We start from the raw sequence: 20,638 nt of genomic DNA on the forward strand, positions 1-20,638 counted from the left end.
AAGATAGGTAGGGGAAGGTGATAAATCTGTAGATTACTTTTTTTTCATATCAGTTTTTTAGAAGACTATAACTTCATTGATAAGATATATTTATTAAAGATTTAGTAAAACTTCCTTATAGATCAAGATATCATTTTTTTGAGCCAGACTTCCTCCTCTTTTCAAGATTTGAAACAAATACTGGGAGATGGTCTTGAACTGAAGTGTAGACACACCAAATTTGAGCTCAGATTTAAGAAGTCCAGCACTGGGAAAGAACTAAAAATGAATGGTATTATGAAGAGTTTTTAGATTGCTACTTGATTCTTTTGTAGTTCTGTATAACTATCTAGACAAGATATTAAAAGGAAAAAGGTGAAGGGTGAATGGTTATGATGTGTGTATATCACAAAGAAAACCATCACCACCTACCAAAACAACAAAGGTTCAAATGAGCAAAGCTTGAAAAGAAGACAGTGTGAGAAAATTAAGATAAAAATAAATCTGCATACTTGAGGCCATGAAGCACATGTTCCAGAAGACAACTTATTAGAATTGCATTAAGTAAAAACTAATGTTTGCATACTAGAGGGGAAGCAGTATGGAATGGTATGAAAAATGGTAGAGAAGTTTATTTTTGTAAAAACTGGGAGTTGAAATAGACAATCACTAGGGCTCCAGCTCCAAAATCTTGCCATTACTATTAATGTGACAATGATTTAATTTTTGAACAAGATTTAAATTACAATATATGCCATGGGAGATGTATTTTCTGGTTTGCTAATGACATAAAAAGATGAAGTCACTAGCCCCTTGTAATTCACATTTTTAATCTCATTTTCATCTTTTTAAAAAATTTCCTTTGACACACTGTAATCAAGAAGAATATAATTGAACTGACGTCACAGTTTTTTTCCCTGAGATTTCAGTCACACTGTTCTCAAGCTGTATCCTAAAACCTGCTTCTTTTATTTTAATGGCCGAAAAGCCTTGCTGTTATTATTATTTTATGACAGTATATTTATTACAATAAATTTTATTTATTGAGATAGATATCACACACCAAACAATTCACACATTAAAGGATAAAATTCATTGGTTTCATTGTATTCACAGTGCTGTGCAGCCATCACCACAGTCAATTTTAGAGCATTTTCATCTCCCTAACGAGGAACCCTGTACCCATTAGCAATCATTCTCCATTTCCCCATTTCTTCCAGCCCTCGGCAATCACTAATCTACTTTTTGTCTCTATAGATTTGCCTGTTCTAGGTATTTCATATACATGGAATCATACAATATGTGGTCTTTTGTTAACTGGCTTCTTTAATTTAGCATAATGTTTTCAAGATTCATCCATGTTGTAGCATGTATCAGTACTTAATTCATTTTTATTGCCAAATAATATTTCTTTATATGAATAGTCCACAGTTTATTTATCCGTTCACCTTGATAGACATTTGGATTGTTTTCCACTTCTTGATGATTATGAACAATGCCACTATGAACATTCATGTACAAGTTTTTGTGTGGACATATGTTTTCATTTCTTTTAGGTATATTCCTAGCAGTGAAATTGCTAGGTCATATTGTAACATTTAGTTTAACATGTTTAGGAAATGCCTGACTGTTTTCCAAAGTGGCTGCACCATTTTACATTCTTACCATCAGTATATGAAGGTTCCAATTTTTCCACATCCTATTGACCTTGTTATTTTCTGTCATTTTGATATGGCCATTCTACTAGGTGTGAAGTGGTATCTCATTGTTATTTGATTTGCATTTCTGTAATGGCTAATGATGTTGAGCATCTTTTCATGTACTTACAGGCCATAGGTATATCTTCTTTGGAGAAATGCCTTTTCATATCTTTCGCCAGTTTTTGATTAGGCTATTTGTCTTTTTAGTGTTAAGTAGTAAGAGTTCTTTATATATTTTGGAATCAAGTCTGTTCTCAGACATATGATTTGGAGACTTTTACTCCTATTCTGTGGATTCTCTTTTCACTTTCTTGATGGTATTTGAAGCACAAATGTTTTTAATTTTGATGTAGTCCAATTTATCTATTTTATCTTTTGTTTCTTGTATTCTTGATGTTATATCTAAGAAACCGTTGCCTAATCCAAGGTCACAAAGATTGACTCCTATGTTTTCTTCTAAGAATTTTATAGTTTTCACTCTTTTACTTAGGTCTTTGATTCATTTTGAGGTAACTTATATATGGTGTAAGATAGGGGTCCAGCTTCCTTCTTTTGCATGTGGATATCCAGTTATCTCAGCACCAGTTACTGAAAATTATTCTCTTAAAATAACCTTCCCCCACAGTATTTTCAGCTGTCATGAATGGGTTTTATTGGTTTCCCCAGATATCAGGGATAATTCTGTGAGGTCAAACTTTTCTAAATCCCAGACTACAATATGGGAAGAAAGTTTGCTATTTCCAACTGAAAGGAGTTATTTAGCAAATAACTGCTATAGTATAAAGTTTATGTGGGTACCATAACTTACTCCCAGTGAGTATTGTAGAATTTGGGAGATTGATGGGATATTTATCTCTAACAGAGAATGGAATTCTTATCGTGGCAAAGATATGGCAGGAATTTGAGATTACAGGAGGGTCACTTTGAGACAAAGCAGTCAAGATTACTGACCTGGCATATTACCTCATTTGTGTTTTATGTGACTTTCCTCCTTATCCATTACCTGTATCTTTCAGTGGTGTTGCTTGCAGGTTCATTACTATTTGGTTCCCAGGGGTTGTGTCTATTCTTCTCATTCCATTCAGTTCATTTCATTCAATTAAGTAAATAAGTATGGAGGGCAAAGTATTTTCACAGTGTTGACTAGACACCAGTTTTGAAGATACAAAATATAAAGGCAGTAGCATTTACTGAGGTCTTATTAAATGTCAGGCATTGTTTAATATTCTCTCCATTTCACAGATGAGGAGAGGCAACTCAGAGATGTCAAATGACTTGCTTAATGTCATCAGTGGTACAGTAGGAATTAGATTGTCTGCTTCCAAAACCCAGATTTGTTCAAATATACCAGAGGTTCTCAAACTTGACCCTGCATCAGAAGCACTTAGAGAACTTGTTGAAACATAGGTTGCTGGGCCCTACCTCTAGAGTTTCTGATTCAATAGGTCTGATTTGGGACATGACATTTTGCATTTGTAACCAGTATCCAGGGATGCTGATGCTGCTGGTCCAGGGACCACACTTTGAGAGCCATTGTAAGACACTGCCATGATTCCCCTATGTATGATTCCTGATACTCAAAGAACTTTCAGTTGGGATGGAAGGAGACTTGAGAGAAAATAATATAAAGTCAATAATAGTTACAAGGGGCTTAGCAGGCACAGAGGAGGGAAACATTAATTCTGGTTAGACAGTTGGAAAAAGTTTCTGTAGGAGACATTATGGGAATGGATTCATTTATGGGTAAACTCAAGAGTGGGAAGAGCAGGATCATATGGTAGCTCTATTTTTAGTTTTTTAACGAACCTCTATACTGTTCTCCATAGTGGCTGTACCAATTTACATTCCCACCAAGAGTGTAGGAGGGTTCCTTTTTCTTCACACCCTCTCCAGCATTTATTATTTGTAGACTTTTCAGTGATGGCCATTGTGACCAGAGTGAGGTGATACCTCACTGTAGTATTGATTAGCATTTCTCTAATAATTAGTGATGTTGAGCATCTTTTCATGTGTCTTTTGGCCGTCTGTTTGTCTTCTTTGGAGAAATGTCTTTTTAGATCTTCTGCCCATATTTCCCTTGGGTTATTTTTATTTAATTTATTTTTTTGATATGGAGCTGTATGAGCTGTTTGTATATTTTGGAGATTAATCCCTTGTCAGTCGCATCATTTGCAAATATTTTCTCCCATTCTGTAGGTTGTCTTTTTGTTTTGTTTATGGTTTCCTTTGCTGGGCAAAAGCTTTTAAGTTTAATTAGGTCCCATTTCTTTATTTTTGTTTTTATTTTCGTTACCCTAGGAGACAGATCCAAAAAGATATTGCTGCGATATATGTCAAAGAGTGTTCTGACTATGTTTTCCTCTAGGAGTTTTATAGTATCCAGTCTTACATTTAGGTCTTTAATCCATTCTGAGTTTATTTTTGTGTATGGTGTTAGAGAATGTTCTAATTTCATTCTTTTACATGTAGCTGTCCAGTTTTCCAAGCACCACTTATTGAAGAGACTGTCTTTCTTCCATTGTATTTTCTTGCCTCATTGGTCCTGCAATCCCACTCCTAGGCATATATCCAGAGAAAACCGTAATTCAAAAATATACATGCACCCCAATGTTCATTGCAGCACTGTTTTCAGTAGCCAAGACATGGAAGCAACCTAAATGTCCATCAACAGATGAATGGATAAAAAGATGTGGTATATATATACAATGGAGTATTACTCAGCCATAAAAAAGAATGAAATAATGTCATTTGCAGCAACATGGATGGACCTAGAGATCATCATACTAAGTGAGGTAAGCCAGACAAAGACAAATATCATGTGATATCGCTTATATGTGGAATCTAAAAAAAGGATACAAATGAACTTATTTATAAAACAGAAACAGACTCACAGACATAGAATACAAACTTATGGTTACCAAAGGGAAGGGGGGGAGCAGGATAAATTAGGAGTTTGGGATTAAAATATACACACTACTATATATAAATTAGATAACCAACAAGGACCTACTGTATAGCATAAGGAACTATACTAAATATCTTGTAATAACCTATAATGGAAGGGAATGTAAAAAAAAGAATGCATATATTTACATATATATTTATAACTGAATCACTTTACTGTACACCTGAAACTAACACAACATTGTAAATCAACTATATTGCAATAAAAATTTAAAAAGTTAAAAAAGAAACCACCTCAAGCCTTTCCGCCCAACTGATGAAATCACGGAGCAGAACTGTCATGTTTGTTTTGTCACAAATACGCCTAGAGCAGCTGAGCTGTTGAGTGCATGGGCAGGCTTATTGTGGAGGGGGTGGTGGTTGGGGAGTGGTTGATGGGAGAAGTGCAGAGAGAGCAGCTGGATTGTGAATCTGAATCAGGAAAGTAATGTGAGTGAGGCTGGTTATAATCTATCCCACAGTCGGGTTCAGTGAATTGATGCCATTTGTATGAGAGACTAAAAATAAGTAATGGACTTAATTTGATGATTCTTTTTGGCTTTAAGTCTTTCAAAGTACAAATGAAATCTCGATAAAGAAAATATAAAAATAGCAGTGTATCAATGCTTTTCTAAGAAGCTATGAAATACTGTGGTGATCCCATCCTGCCGCAGACATGAATGGGCCAGTCTTTACTGTTTTACACTATACTTTATTTAGACTTTATGCTCACCTAGTAACCTTGATATTGTTGAGTTCTGTAAATTCATTGCAGAAGCAGTATTAATGGGATTTACAGAATCTCAGGATTGTGTACTGGTTGCCCCTCTTTCTATCAACCATACAAGGCTTTTAAGTTAATAACTTAAAAAAAAAATCCAAAAAAAAAAATCAGAGATCTTAATGGATCAGTCTTGAACTGTATGAGCAATCCATTCAGAAGAACAATTCAATTTATAAGGATCAAAAAATAATCATTGAAGCCCAGAGCTATGAACTGATCCCTTTTTGATGCAGCCTGACTATTAATGGTCCTATTCACAGCTGTGCCCAAAGTAGAACTCACACCGTCTCTGGGTGAGTAAACAAAAGAGACCAGTAACTCTCTCAGCTGCTGAAGACCCAGCTATTAGTGGAGATTTATTTTTATTATACATTTGGATGGATTCTTGTCATCCCAGAAGGTGCTGAAATAGAATCTCAGTACTACTTGAGTTGAGACAGAGGTTTTATAAGTTTGCAGCTGTTAAAAAAAAAGAAAAGATGACTAAGGGGAGTGGACCAAATTCGTCTTCACTTTTGTTCCTTTCCCAAAATGGAAGGTGGAAAAATTTACTAACAGATATTTTAAAGGCTTAACTGAAAGCCTGGGATTAGTTTAGAGAATGAGAAAATCTTGCTCTAAATTTCTTTTCTTTTCACTTATGGTGCTGCCTTGCCCCTTAGGTACATGGTGTCTGTGTGTGTGTTGGGGTTCCGAACCTTTCTGTGGATGCTACAGGATTGAGACTAAAGGACAACAGTTCAGCAGGAAGCCTGGTTTGGGGGATGTCAAAGGTGATTTCCAGACTACATGAGGAGATGAATCCAGGACCAGAGAGAGTATGAATGGAGGACATTACAGTCTTTCAGACCTGAAGGAAATAGGGAAGTGATTATTTCAGCATTACCTTAGGGGATCTTTTATTTTTTTTATTTTTTTTTATTTCATAACATTAATATTTATTGCTTTATATGAATACTGTATTGAAAGCCCAAGCATTCAGTTTACACACAGAAATTATACAATTATATACCGCTTCACAAAGGCAGTGAACACGTTACATTCTACAAAATCTACTTTACAGAAATTTAAAAATTCTAAATATCAAAAGGTACAGCTGAAGAAACAGGTATAAATTTGGCAGCCAGTAATTTAGACAGGGAAATTGCAGCTTGCATGACTTTAAATTATGTGAATTTGAAAATATTGAGTTTAGAGTAACCATTGTGCTTTGTGTTGATCTGAAAAAATATAACACTGGCTGTCGAAGAAGCATGTTCAAAAATATTTAATTCACTTCAAAATGTCATACAAATTACGGTGGTTTTTATGTACCCCTAAAGCTTCAGTCATTTAGCTCTGGTACATTACTAAAGTAATATATTAATTCTTCCAGTACAGTGGTGTTTCATACCATTGACATCTGTATACTCTAGGATAATTTAGAAAGAAATGTGTAGTATTCACACTGTTCAGAAAAGCAAGCAAAAGGTAAAGGAACCTGCCTGGTTCTTCTGAGATGGTCTCGTGTCAGCTTTATAAGCATTCATTCTACAAAATAGTAAGCTAATGTTTGAACACAATTTCCAAGATAAAGCACATTTTCTCATAAATAATGAAGTCTTTTTCTCAGGCACCTCAGAAGTATACAAAAGAATTTTAGTTTGAACAGATCTCTTGGAATGTGTTTAACCTGGTATTTCAACAGACTTAAGATTTCCAGGGTTTCACAAGGGCCAGATTTTATTTGAATTACTCAGAAGAGAAAGAAACTGTCTTCTGAAAGAGGTGGACTCAATCATTACCAACAGAAAAAGTATCCACTGTATTCATCTCTTATAGAAAAAGAAAAATATAACATTTCCCCCCTTAGAATAATATATATATATATGTATATATGACTTCAAGTTCCATAGTACATAGTCAAACAATAAAATCTGGAAACCAACATGAAACCCTATAATTCACATGTTAAAATGTTGAAACTATGACCAAAATATGAAAACCGCTAGAGCTGTCAGAAAGAGACAAGACAAAAAGCTTTCTTGCATATGTATAAACTAAATGTGATAATCTCCAAAAGTTTTCAAAATTATAATTATTATCTTCTAGTTTAAAATTTTTAACTCTAAATTAAAAAAAAAAAAAAAAAAATCTATACACAAACCACTGATTTGACCAGACCAAAAAAAGTCAGCGGTAAGCAGGACCCAGAGGAGCTGATATTCACAGTTCTTACATGTGCAACTCTTTCAGGATTTATCCCATAAAGTACTTTATTTTACAACCTGCTTCTCTTGTAAAACTAAAGGTCCACTTTATTACATAAAAGTTTTATACAGTGTAAAACCAGAACTGTATGTAAAATACTGCATCTAAATATTTCTAAATAGTTAGTCTTGTTCCATTGGTTCATCTGTGACTTCTGTGGCTTCCATGGATGATTCTGAGAGACTCTCTCCAGTTTTACTGGAATTGGATCCTATTAATTCTTCCGTTTCATGGCAATTGGAACTACTTACAGGGCCCGTATTTTCACTACCTTCAGAATGTAAACCTCTCTGAACTTGAGTCAGATCAGATTCCTCCATTTGATTATTTTCCTCAGAAGTCTCTTCATTCACAGTTAAGGCATCATCAGATTCTTTTTCTTGATTTTTTCTTTCTGGGATCATTTCTCTTGATGTCATAAAAGACTCTTCTTCTTCCTCTTCATCCTCTTCTTCATCCTCTTCTGTACAGTGCTGCCTGGCACAACTACTTTCTTTGTCTTTATTCTGAGATGAAGATGGAGCTTCTGCTTCTTCTACCATAACTGAAGAAATTTCACTGGAAGATGTTTGACTGGCCATCTCTCTGACGTCACTTTCTTTGTCAAACCTGAGTCTTTTTGCCTCATGCCCCTCAGCTTCCACAGTATCTTCACCTGGATGTTTACGTTTTATAGGGCTCACTGAGGAACCTTCGGATTCAGATGTCGAAGAGTCACTGTGATTTTTGTCCTCATTTTGCTTTAAGTTTGACTCTGCTGTCTGTGCTCTCAGGTAAGCCATTAGTTGTCATGGGGACTGACAAACCTTTGGTCGATTAAGTGGCCTGGGTGTTCCAGGTCCATTTATATTAGACCTTTCAGTGTAACTTGGTGAATTTCCAGGAAACATAACACCATTCATTCGATTTAAACTATTGGAATTGTTCTTCTCTGAAGAAGGATAAACACAGCTAACAACCATCACATTCTTTTCTACTCCTCTGAGAAATTTGTCTGTTGCTGTATAGTTTCTCCTTGGATCTGTGAGCAATTCACATAGTCGCTGCATAGTAAAAGGTATACCATTAAATCCAGTGACAATTTTCAGTATCCTTTCCTTCATTTCATCAAAGGGAATATATTCGACATTACGGTTGGGAGGACCTCTTGGTTCAGGAGCTGAAGTTCTGAAATCATCCATCACTTTCTCCAGTTTGAAAATAAAATAGCCTTTAAACTGGGACCACTGAATCATTGTTTCTCCAGTCTTGGCTACATGACAAAGAAACTGATCCAGGACCGGACAAACTTCCTTTTTCCCCCTCTTCTCAAAATCTTTCAGCGCCTCCTGCAGCCTCTCGACGTCCATGGCTTCCCGGAGTTCCTCGCAGCCTCCGCCTTCTTCCGCGGGTCTCCCGGGAAACGGAATGCCTCCCCCCACCCCCACCCCGGCCGGGGGAAGCGAGCGAGAGCGAGACCGAGAGAGCGAGCACCTCCCCGAGCCGCTACCACCAGCCCTCCCACATGGCGCCCGGCACGTCGTCGCGCGCACCTTAGGGGATCTTGACCACACTATTACTTAAGATAATAATCTAGCTCATTGTTTCTGAGAGTTCGCCTTTTTCTTCTCTGGAGGAAATATTTGTGCCCTTTTTCTCCTCTGTGAAGAGAAATGATTAAAACAAAGAAGAAGTATTAGGGAGTTTTTTTAGTCACATAAGAGAGGTGCCGTCAGTACTTGTTTAAGACTGGCCTTTGTCAACTTTTCCTCCATCTTTCCCATTTTCTCTTCCTTTTCCACTTTCTCCCTCCCTTTCCTCCTTTCCCTCTCTCCCCTCCTCCTAACTCCTTCCTGCTCTTTACCCTCAACTTCCTATTATCCCTTGTTTCATTGAGTGTATCTCATTCAGGAGCTCACAGTCAACCATCTGGTAGAATCCACTTGACACTGAACACAGTTGGTCAGTGAGTGCCATAGAAATTGCTAAATGATTGGCCAACAACAGCCTTGATCAATGAATGTACCTCCCCCTCCTTATTCTCCATTGAATGAAGAGGGAAACCAGGGTTCCCCTCTTTTTTAGGTATGGCCACTTGAATTCTAATTCTTTATGGTACACAGTGGAAACCTTGTGATGTGATTGTAGCTGCTTTCTCATGGGCATCTAGCTGCCTGTCCGGGGGTAGGGTACATGGCAAACACATTTTGTTTATGATCAAGTGATTAATTCAATAATTTTATTCAAAGTGAAGAGTTTGCTCTTATTACAGTACATGGTGAATTGTTCAGTGGATTCTGGCCCTGCTGGATGAAGCACTACACGTGTTGCTGATGATTCGAGGAGAAAACCTTTCTTTACCCAAAGGAGTGGGGAGAGAGGTATGCGGAACAGTAGGGTCTGAGTATCTCTAAATTCCTCCACGAGAATGATCCCTCTCTTCAAATATGAAAGCACTTTCTTTCTACAACGGAACCATCTTTTTTGTAATCATTCATAACTTTTGGCACAGCAAGTGGCTGCCATCGGCTGAGCTAGTATGTCTCACCCAAGGAACAGCTCTTCTGGTGGAACAGCGTCTGTCCACGTGCAGAGCAGGTTTAGGTGATGTTAGAGGGCATTTGGGCCCCAGCCAGCCTGAAACTTAGGGTTAACAAATGCATTCAACAGAAGAGGTTTTGCTTGAAAGAATAAAGCACATTATGGAAAAGTTAAGGAAGAAGCCAAGGGGAAGGATGTAAACTTATCTCACACATTTTAAATATCAATCTGTGCCATTTTACTGCAAAACCTTTGTGTTGGAGTCTTCGCTTTCCTTCCTGTTGAATAAATTCCAGTTAAGCTTTTGCTCCCTCAACCCCAGTGAAAGTTACCATCTCCATCACTGTCAAGACTGTCAGTGCCCACATTGCTGATACGGTAGTAATTGGATTAGCAGTTGACCTTACTGGTCATTTCTTACTTCTTTAAACAAACACTATTTTTAAAAGAATAATTAATTAATTAATTTATTTTTGGCTGCACTGGGTCTTCGTTGCTACGTGCGGGCTTTCTCTGGTTGCGGCGAGCAGGGGCTACTCTTCATTGTGGTGAGTGGGCTTCTCATTGCGGTGGCTTCTCGTTGCAGAGCACAGGCTCTAGGTGTGCAGGCTTCAGTAGTTGTGGCTCGTGGGCTCTAGAGCACAGGCTCAGTAGTTGTGGCACACGGGCTTAGTTTTTCCGTGGCATGTGGGATCTTCCCGGACCAGGGCTCGAACCCATGTCCTCTGCATTGGCAGGCGGATTCTTAACCACTGTGCACCAGGGAAACCCAAACAAACACTTTTTGACTTGGCTTCCAGGACTTGGTTTCTTAGTTCTCCTCTTTCCTCATTGGCTGATTCTTCTCTATCTGCTTTATAGTTCCCTTCAACTCCCCAGACTCAAATACTTAAGGTATCTGGGACTTTGTTCTTGAGCCTTTTCTCTGTCTGTATACATTTCCTAGTTCAGTGACTTTCAAACTTATTTCGATTCCTAGGTAGTTAAAAAAAAAACAAACATTTTATGACATTCCTGAGTGCACACACGCACACACACACACACACACTGAGTCAAAGTCCTCACAAAACAATGCACTTTGATTTATTATTTTTTCTTCTCTATTTCATTAAGAATTCTCTTCACATCCACTAAATTGATTGCACTACCCACTTATGAGTCACAACTTACAGTTGAAAAAACATTTTTTTGAGTAGGTCTCACACAGTCTCATAGCTTTAGATGCTACTTTTGTGCTGATGATATGTAAATATATAGGCAGTTTTCACTTTGTGTGGCAGCATAGGATCATAAAAATGACTGGTCATGCAGAGCGGTCTTCATGATCAATGGGAAAACTTACAATCTTTAAAACTTTTTTGTTAAAACATTAAAAACTCTTACTCCTGAAATATATAGGGAAATGAAAAAGTAGTAAGCTCGCTATTATTTAGCATGAAGACTGGGAAGAGGCAGAGATGCTTGGACTGACTCCAGTGCTAAGACTGGTCCCTTTCACATTGGGCAATCTGGCACAAGACACTCCTGTCTAATATGTGTCCTGGTGTTTTAAAGAGTAAGTGTATTTTTCAAAGGTGTCTGATTTGCAGTCAGGAAGAGACTTAAACCTTCAGAGAATCTGGCTCTTACAATTGACACAGAAAAAAAGGAATAATGAGAAACACTTCATTTGCCTGGTTTACTAAAGATGTTTTTGGATAAATAGTCTAGCTTCATGTTTGAGAAAAACCAACCAAGTAACCAACTCAGTTAACAACCACCACCAAACAACCCCACCCCCAAACAGCAAAAACATAAAAACCAGTTGTCTGGTAATTGCCAAAAGTGGCCTTGAGTTAAGCCAACTTTAAAATTTGGCAAGGCAACAAAAAGATCATCTGAAAAGGGAAATAGATAAGGTAGAAGAGGCGGAAAAACATAGAATTAACTGGGGGAGGGTTAGGGTTAGGGAGGACAGTAGACCGTGACTTTGTTGTTTATCATTTTGATTTATAAGTCAAGAGGTGGGTCATAAAAGATCTTGCTGTGATTTATGTCAAAGAGTGTTTTTCCTATGTTTTCCTCTTAAGTGTTTTATAGTGTCTGGTGTTACATTTAGGTCTTTAATCCATTTTGAGTTTATTTTTGTGTATGGTGTTAGGTAGTGTTCTAATTTCATTCTTTTACATGTAGTTGTCCAGTTTTCCCAGCACCATTTATCGAAGAGGCTGTCTTGTCTCCATTTTATCTTCTTGCCTCCTTTGTCATAGATTAGGTGACCATAGGTGCGTGGGTTTATCTCTGGGGCTTTCTATCCTGACCCACCTCCTAGAGTAATGAAAATAAAAACAAAAGTAAGTGAATGGACCTAATTAAACTTAAAAGCTTTTGCACAGCAAAGGAAACCATAAACAAGATGAAAAGAGAACCCACAGAATGGGAGAAAATATTTGCAAATGAAGCAATGGACAAAGGATTAATCTCCAAAATATACAAACAGCTCATGCAGCTCAATATCAAAAAAACAAACAACCCAATCAAAACATGGTGGAAGACCTAATAGACATTTCTCCAAAGAAGACATACAGATGGCCAAGAGGCACGTGAAAAGATGCTCAACAGCACAAATTATTGGAGAAACGCAAATCAAAACTACAATGAGGCATCACCTCACACTAGTCAGAATGGCCATTGTCAAAAAATCTACAAACAATAAATGCTGGAGAAGGTGCAGAGAAAAGGGAACCCTCTTGCACTGTTGGTGGGAATGTAAATTGATACAGCCACTGCGGAGAATAGTATGGTGGTTCCTTAAAAAACTAAAAATAGAACTACCATATGACCCAGCAGTTCCACTACTGCATATACCCTGAGAAAACCATAATTCAAAAAGACACATGTACCCCAGTATTTATTGCAGCACTACATGGAAACAACCTAAATGTCCATTGACAGACTAATGGATAAAGAAGATGTGGTACATATATATAATGGAATATTACTCAGCCATAAAAAGAAATGAAATTGGGTCATTTGTAGAGATGTGGATGGACCTAGAGTCTGTCATAGAGAGTGAAGTAAGCCATAAAGAAAAAAACAAATATTGTATATTAACGCATATATGTGGACTCTAGAAAAATGGTACACATGAACCTATTTGCAGGGCAGGAATAGAAAGGGAGATGTAGAGAACGGATGTGTGGACACGGGGAGAAGGGGAGGGTGGGATGAATTGGGAGATTAGGTTTGACATAAATACACTACCGTGTGTAAAATAGATAGTGGGAACCTGCTGTTTAGCACAGGGAGTTCAGCTCAGTGCTCTGTGATGACCTAGATGGATGGGATGGGGTGGGGGGAAGTCCAAGAGGGAGGGGATATTTGTATACATATGGCTGATTTGCTTCACTGTACAGCAGAAAGTAACAGCATTGTAAAGCAATTATACTTCAATTAAAAAAAAAAAAAAAAAAAGCCTGTGCTGGAAACCCTCACTCCAGAGGAGTGGTTAAGAGCAGAGTTTGGAGCCAGATTGCTTAGGTTTGAACATTGGTGCAGCTCTGACTAGCTGTGTTTCCTTGAGCAAGTCACTTAACCTCTCTATGTCTACTTCAAAGAGTTGTTACGGAGATTAAATAAGGCATATATGTGAAGCATTCAGAGAAAAAATAAGGCAAGAGGAATTCATTTCGTAGTTAAATTGTTAGAAGTAAATTATTCATCTGTGTTCTCTATTGCTAATTTATCCACATAGGAAAAACAAAGTATTGTGGCAGAAGTCTGCTGAAGCAATTTTTTATGTCACTTTGAAGATTTACTTCAGTTTTAAACTTATTTCTCATGTGACAGAAAATTCATGCTGCATTTCCTACTCATAAAAAATTCAGAGAGACTAACAATAAAAGGATACTGTTACTAATAAGGAGAATATAAATCTGCAGTTGCTAGAACTTTCCAGAAGATTGGGGCAGCCATCTGGTTAGAAAAGGGGAGCAGATTTCTTAAATTGAGAGAATGTCAGTGTTCTAGATAAAAGAATGTTGAGGTGATGGGGAACTGATGGAGTTATGAGTGAGCTAAACCATTCCCAAGATCAGCTCATTAACCCGATGAACAAACAGAATGCAATTTGATTGTTTGAAGATTTACTTCTCTGCTTTCTAGAAATTTTTAGATTTGAATACCTTAGCTCAAAGACTATCATTTGCATAATATAATTATGCTGTTATGTAGCTTCACATAGGACTTCCACATCAGCCTTTCTTGCTTTGTTTAGTTTTTCCTACTAAAAACACTGTGTGTATATGCGTGTTTTCTGTTTTTATTTTCTGTGTATCCTCTCCAAGTTTTCAACATGCTTCTCATGCTGTGATGTCTTTAACCAGAAAGGCTCCTAGTGTTTTTGTCAGTGCTGAATCACTGGGCAGCAGGAAGATTGGTGGTTTTAGAGTTAATCTTCACCATCACAGAAAAGAACTTTGTCTCCTTACTTATTCAGAAGTCAGATCAGCTAAGCCCTTCTTATAACATACATGTTGGCAAATGGAAGTATTACCAAGGTATTCATTTGCAGCTGAAATGAACAAAGCATAAGTTTCAGAATTCCCCCAGCTACTGCCATACCCCTTCCCAAGCTGTGGCTTCTGGAGCAGTGGTATGACTTTCAGGGTTTTGGGAAATGTCACTGATTTTATGATTCATGTAAATACCATGGGAATGAACAAGAGTAAATTTTTATAATTTATATACTTTAAGCCTTATCCACTTTACAGGATATCCTCTTCATACCCTCCCATTTGAGCTCCTTTATAGTGTCACTATGACCTATAGTCCTTAGTAAATATAAGCATCAGTGCTGGGGGCATTCCAAGGAGTGTGCAAGAAAGTACTGCCACCTCTGTCTCTGTATCTCCAATGGGGAAATGCTTGCCTTGAGGGGCTTTCCTCAGGGACCTGTGAATTCTTGATAAGCAGTGGCTACTGAGTGTCTGACAGCCCTCTCTGAGGTAGGGGCTTCTTGGTTCCCAGTGAGGCTCCCGTGCTCCTTATCGCGTGGACAGCATTAGCAAACGTCAGTATGAGGTAAATCTTAAAAGTCCAGCCCCTACAATCTAATCTCATCAGTAAAAGAAGAATGTAAAATGCTGTTACCTTAAAGGAACTGCAGGATGTCACTGGATGGAAAATTTCATCAGTACAAAGGAGACAAAGTGAGGGAGATACAGGTGCTGAAACATCTCCTGACCGCAAACTGGGGCCTTTGCACCAGATGCCCAGCATTGCTAGCATAACCGCCTATCCTGGTTTGCTCAGGATGGACTGGTTTATGACTGTTTCCCTGGAGTAATTAATCATTGAGAACCCTTGTACTCTCAGGAGTCCCAATTTGGTTGGTTATCTGCTGAATGTTGAAGTGTTTTTAATGGCTCAAATGCATAAGTATTGTTTATCCAGAGAAGTGAAACAACTTGGAGAAGAAGTGGCTCGTGTATATCCTGAACTCATAGAGAAGGCTGATCAGCAGCACTTGGTGGATCTCAGCTTTCCTGTGACAGAGGACATCACAGTGACTCAGCTCCATTTTGCTAAAGAACGATGCCATCATTTGAATGTCCTGTCAAGGCCTGCCTCTGGAGTAGGCCACTCAGCATACAGGGCACTCACTCGCAAGCCAGCTCCACACACTCACTAACTCTGTTTTCCAAGTAGCAGTCTAGAACCAATAATAGTAACTATCAGGGTGGGCATTTTCCATAAGGTCCTGGTTTCAGTTACTCTCAATTACTTAACACATCGTATTTGGGCTTTCTTTACAGATCCTTTTTATTTTCCTTTGGCTCCACTCAGAATCTTGGGTTTGACTTTCATCACTAGCTGGAGGGTGTGGGTTATGGTTGAGGACCTATGGATATTTTGACCACACCAAAATGACCTCTGTTGCTTCCATTCTCTTGCTGCTGCCTTAGTAGGTAGTGGATGCAGATGTGTTCAAGGTGACTTTTGTAAATGGTTCTAATTATTGGTCATCTCTGCTGCTAAAAAAAGGGAGTAAATTCTTATTATTCAAATAGAATTTCTGGTTTGGCAGAACCTTTTAAAATTTCCCCACTAAGGACAGTTTCTTTCTACAGCAAAGCAATGAGTTTTTTATTCCAAAATATAACTGCAGCTTTTGCTTGTTTGTCCACAGTAGTGCTTCTGAGTTTCCTTCCAAAACTCCTCAAACCTTTCTTTTTGTAATGTAAATAAACTCAGCATACAGGGAATTCATACAAAAGTGCCAAATTCAGTTTCCAGATTTTAACAAACAAACAAACAAAAAAGCTGTAAGGAGTTTAGTCCTGTGTTCTTCAATATGGTAGCCACATACAGCTATTTAAATTAAAATTAAGTATAATTAAAAATCCAGTTCTCAGTTGCACTAGCCACATTTTGGGTGCCCTCGTGTTACTATACTGGACAGCACAGATGTAGAAGATTGCCACCAGTACAGAAAGTTCTACTGGATGGCGATGACAAAGAGGAATAGGCAGAGCTTGTATAAACAGTCCTTTTATTCTCTGGTGAATATATAGGTGATCAACCTGCAGTGTGTCTTCAGTTCTGAGTCTGTGCCAGTGAGTCAGAGCTCTAGGAGACGCCCTTGTGTTAGTTTGAGGAAGAGCAATGAAACCTAAAAGTGGTCCCAGAACTCAGAACCCAAGGTCTAGGAGACTTGAAATTTCATGAACGTTAGGTCTACGTCTGCTTTGTTTTCCATTGTAATTCCAGGGCCTGGCTCATAGCAGACACTCAATAAACACTTCTGTGAGTGAATAAATGAAAGAACTCAGCAAAGACCAATTAAAGGGTCCTTAAGTACAAAGACGTGAGCATCTCTTGGGGTTTGGATCATTTTGAAGGTTCTCTAGGAATTATGAGAAGGAGCAGGTAAGAGTCATTGGAAGTGTCTTCCATGTAGAAGTCAGAAAAAAGAATTTAGCAAACAGTTTTCTGAGTGCTTCCTCCTTTTTCCTCTCTTCCTTCTTCTCCCGTCTCTCCTCCCTCCTCTTCGTCATCATCATCATTATCAAATAGTTAACCTTTTGGGGCATTTATTACATACGAGCCATTATGCTAAGTGCTTTTAATAGATTTTCTAATTTAATCCTCCCAGTAACTCTATGAAGTAGTATTATTTTTATTCCTGCATCCAAGTTGAGGAAACTGAGGTACAGAGGATAAATACCTTGCTCACAGTCTCCCAGCTGGTAAATGATGGAATACAGATAAAAATCTAGCCTGTCTGCCTCCAGAGCTTGCATTTTTAACCACGTGGAGAGGTACTGCATCTTCTTAAGCTGGCAACCCATTTGGATTTGAAATGTATTAGAAAAAGAAATAACTGTTGATTGAGGTGGAGCTTTGGGGGTGATTATGACCAAGTGGGGAAAACAGGTCACAGGTTAGATGTAGTCCCACTTGTTTATTTATCTTTTGTTGCTTTGGTTTTTTACTAATAATAAAAGTTATTTTAACTTTGTCTACATTTATGGTTCTTTATCCTTTTTTCTAATAGTATGTAAATTTCTTTTATCTTTTTTTCTTTTCAGACTCAACAGAATTTATATTTTATTAATATTTCCTATCTTAGTGGTTAATTTTTGCTTGTAGCTTTGAAAATTCCCTACCTTCTTTTGTTGGTTTTGATATTTTATTTGCATTTGAAAAAATAAAAGAAACAACAAAAAAGTTAACAGTTTTTAAAAAATAGTAGCAATAATAAGTTACATATCGTATTGGAAAAATATTCCTTTCACAGTTATATATCCATGAATAGATTTAACAAGAAAGGCGCAGCTTCTCTGTGAAGAAGGATGTACAGTTTTATTGAGAGGAGTTGAATAAATGGAAACTGAATTCACAGAAAAACTTAAAATTATGAAAATAGTAATTCTTCCAAAATGAATGTGCATTTTTAATGAAATTCCAGCCAGAGTCTTATGTTTTTAAAATGAAGGAAATTATTTCCACTTTTACATGAAAGAATGAATGTATCATAATTCTAGAGAAAATCTTGGAAAAGGAAAATTATAGTGTCTTACCAGCTGTTAAAATATACTTTTAAGATTATCTAATCAAAACAGCATGGTGTAAAGTCCAGAAAGAAATAACTAGTAGTATAGAAAAACATCCAGAAATAGACTAAAGTATATATGGAAATCTAATTTGTGATAAATGTATAATTTAAATTCAGGGGGAAAATGATGTTGGTGTAATTGGCCTCCATCTGGAATAAGATAAAGTTAAACACTACCTCACATCATATACATATATGGACGTGGAATAAAGATCTAAATGCAAAAATTAAAATGATACAGTAATAGAAGAAAATTTAGGATTACATTTGTTTAATTTTTCTTAAAAGAGAAGAAAAGTCTAGATACCATTTAAAAAAAGAGTTGGATAGTTTTTGACTAGCAAAATTAGGAATTTTTATGTGGGAAAATATGTGACAAAAAGTAAAAAAATAAAATTCTAGACTGAGAAAATATTTGCAAGACTGCATGATAAAGTAGAAACTTGTACTTAATGTACTATGAGCGTCTATAAAAAATAAGAGAAACAGAAACGTGATAGAAAGTAGGCAAAGCTTGCAATTAAGCAAGATACATATGATGGAATGCAGATGGCCAATACAAATGAATGAAATATAGGAAAAAAGTTCAACTTCTTTAATAAAAGAAATACAAGTTAAAATTAAATTGAAATTATTATTAAAATTAAAAACAGACAATAAGCTCCATTGCTGGCCATGGTCTGGGTAAACAGATACTGTCTTACATTGCTTATGGGCGTGTGAATTGCTATAACCTTTTTGGAAGAAGCTATTGAAATATACATATCTATCTGTGTAGATAGAACTGTATAAGTTTTTGTTTGTTTTGATTTCATGCAATTTCATGTGCAATTTTTCTGGGTTTTTTTTTTTTGTTGTTGTTATTTAATTATGTTCCCAGAAAAGAAATTCTTTCTTTTGTTGGGCTTGGGATACAGTTATTTTTCTTTTTCTGAGCTGTTAAGCAATTAGAAAATCTTTTTAAATGGAAAATTTTGATACACATGATGATTTGTGTCATTAAACTTGAAAACAGACAACTTTATTTTGTTCACCAAGAAATGTTTCAGTATGACTGTTTTTGACAAGATATCTCAAACCATCCAAATACAGAATCTTAAATAGCTTTAAAAGAATTGTGAATAAAAACAATGATAGCAAAAACAATAATAAGGTTCAATATAAAACTTTTTGTTGACATTTTGGGATTCTAGATATGGTTTATTTGTGATCACATGAAATTAAAGATGATTAGTTAATATTTAGGACATTATTTCTTCATTGTCTTTATTTCTTCATTGAAGCCAGGTGGCTTATATTTTATTTAGCAGAACATTTCAATATTATTTTTACTTTTGAATGCTTGTAGAACATTTATTTAAATTAAGATTAAAGAATCCCTAAGGGAAGGAAAAATTAAAATACTAATATCGATACAAACTAATATAAAATATTATAAGATCAGAAATCTCTAGTCTTTTGGGGGCCATGTGTATCTGTTTAGTTGTCTACTTGACCTCGTATGAGATTTTGTCCCTTATTTTACTAACCTCTTCTCTTCATTGCAAAAAAACCCCCACAAATTCTCTATAGGTTTTATCTTAGTCTCCGAAGAAATAAAAAGGGTAGCAGAAAATGGGTGAGATGGAGTGGGAGGTAAAATTAGAATAGTTTCAATCAGTGAAAATCTTGAAAGTACTTTAGTGAGAGAACTATAAACAAAATAAAAATATGATAGTACATAATCCTATACGACTCTGATTACTCAATTTATTCATAACTATAATAAAAATGTAACCCTGTGTATAATTATTTAATGTATATTTAAAGTGTAAACATTGATATTAAAATTGAGAAGAGCAGTGTACTTTCCTATGATCTGAATAGTTCCGGAGCATTATAGGGTTATTTCAGTAAGCCCTGTAATAGTCTACCATCTTCCCGCATCTAACATTGGGTTCAGTGTACACCAGCAGATACTTTTTTGGTCATGCAGTTTAGCATTTATTGTGAATCTTAGACCTAAGGCCATGTCATGGCCTCCAGAATTATGCTGTGTCCCTTTGAGGAGGTAGGCACTCAGGTTGGTTGGAGTAACCCAACAATAAGAAGAAGCACTCAAGTTTCTAAAGGGTTTTTTTGTTATTTAAAAGTCAGTCTCCCTTGCTCTTTCGCTCCCCTACTCTTGATTTTAGAGGTTTCAGATAGTCTTTCTACACTGAAAGAGTGGTCCATAGACCAGCAGCAGTATCCCTGAGGAGATTATTAGAGCTTCAGGCTCTCAGGCCCCACTGCAGACCTACTGAATCGGAATCTGCATTTTAACAGGATCTCCAGGTGATTCACATGCACATGCAAGCTCGAGGAGCCTGCCATATGGGATAG

General features: G+C 36.8%; 2 protein-coding genes across 2 annotated transcripts in view; one reads left to right on the forward strand and one right to left on the reverse strand.

Moving 5' to 3' along the window:
• Window positions 1–20,638, forward strand: part of CPE (carboxypeptidase E) — a 79,769-nt gene that overhangs the window by 19,267 nt on the left and 39,864 nt on the right. The gene's annotated exons all lie outside the window — the stretch shown is intronic.
• On the reverse strand, window positions 7,779–9,071 carry LOC133092309 (serine/threonine-protein phosphatase 4 regulatory subunit 2-like). Its single transcript, XM_061191575.1, is given in 3 exon segments — window positions 7,779–8,412; window positions 8,414–8,462; window positions 8,465–9,071. Coding segments are annotated over 3 exon segments (1,224 nt in total). The 5' UTR covers window positions 9,006–9,071.

Source organism: Eubalaena glacialis, chromosome 5, assembly GCF_028564815.1.
Source record: "Eubalaena glacialis isolate mEubGla1 chromosome 5, mEubGla1.1.hap2.+ XY, whole genome shotgun sequence".
In the NCBI taxonomy this organism is placed as follows: Eukaryota; Metazoa; Chordata; class Mammalia; order Artiodactyla; family Balaenidae; genus Eubalaena; species Eubalaena glacialis.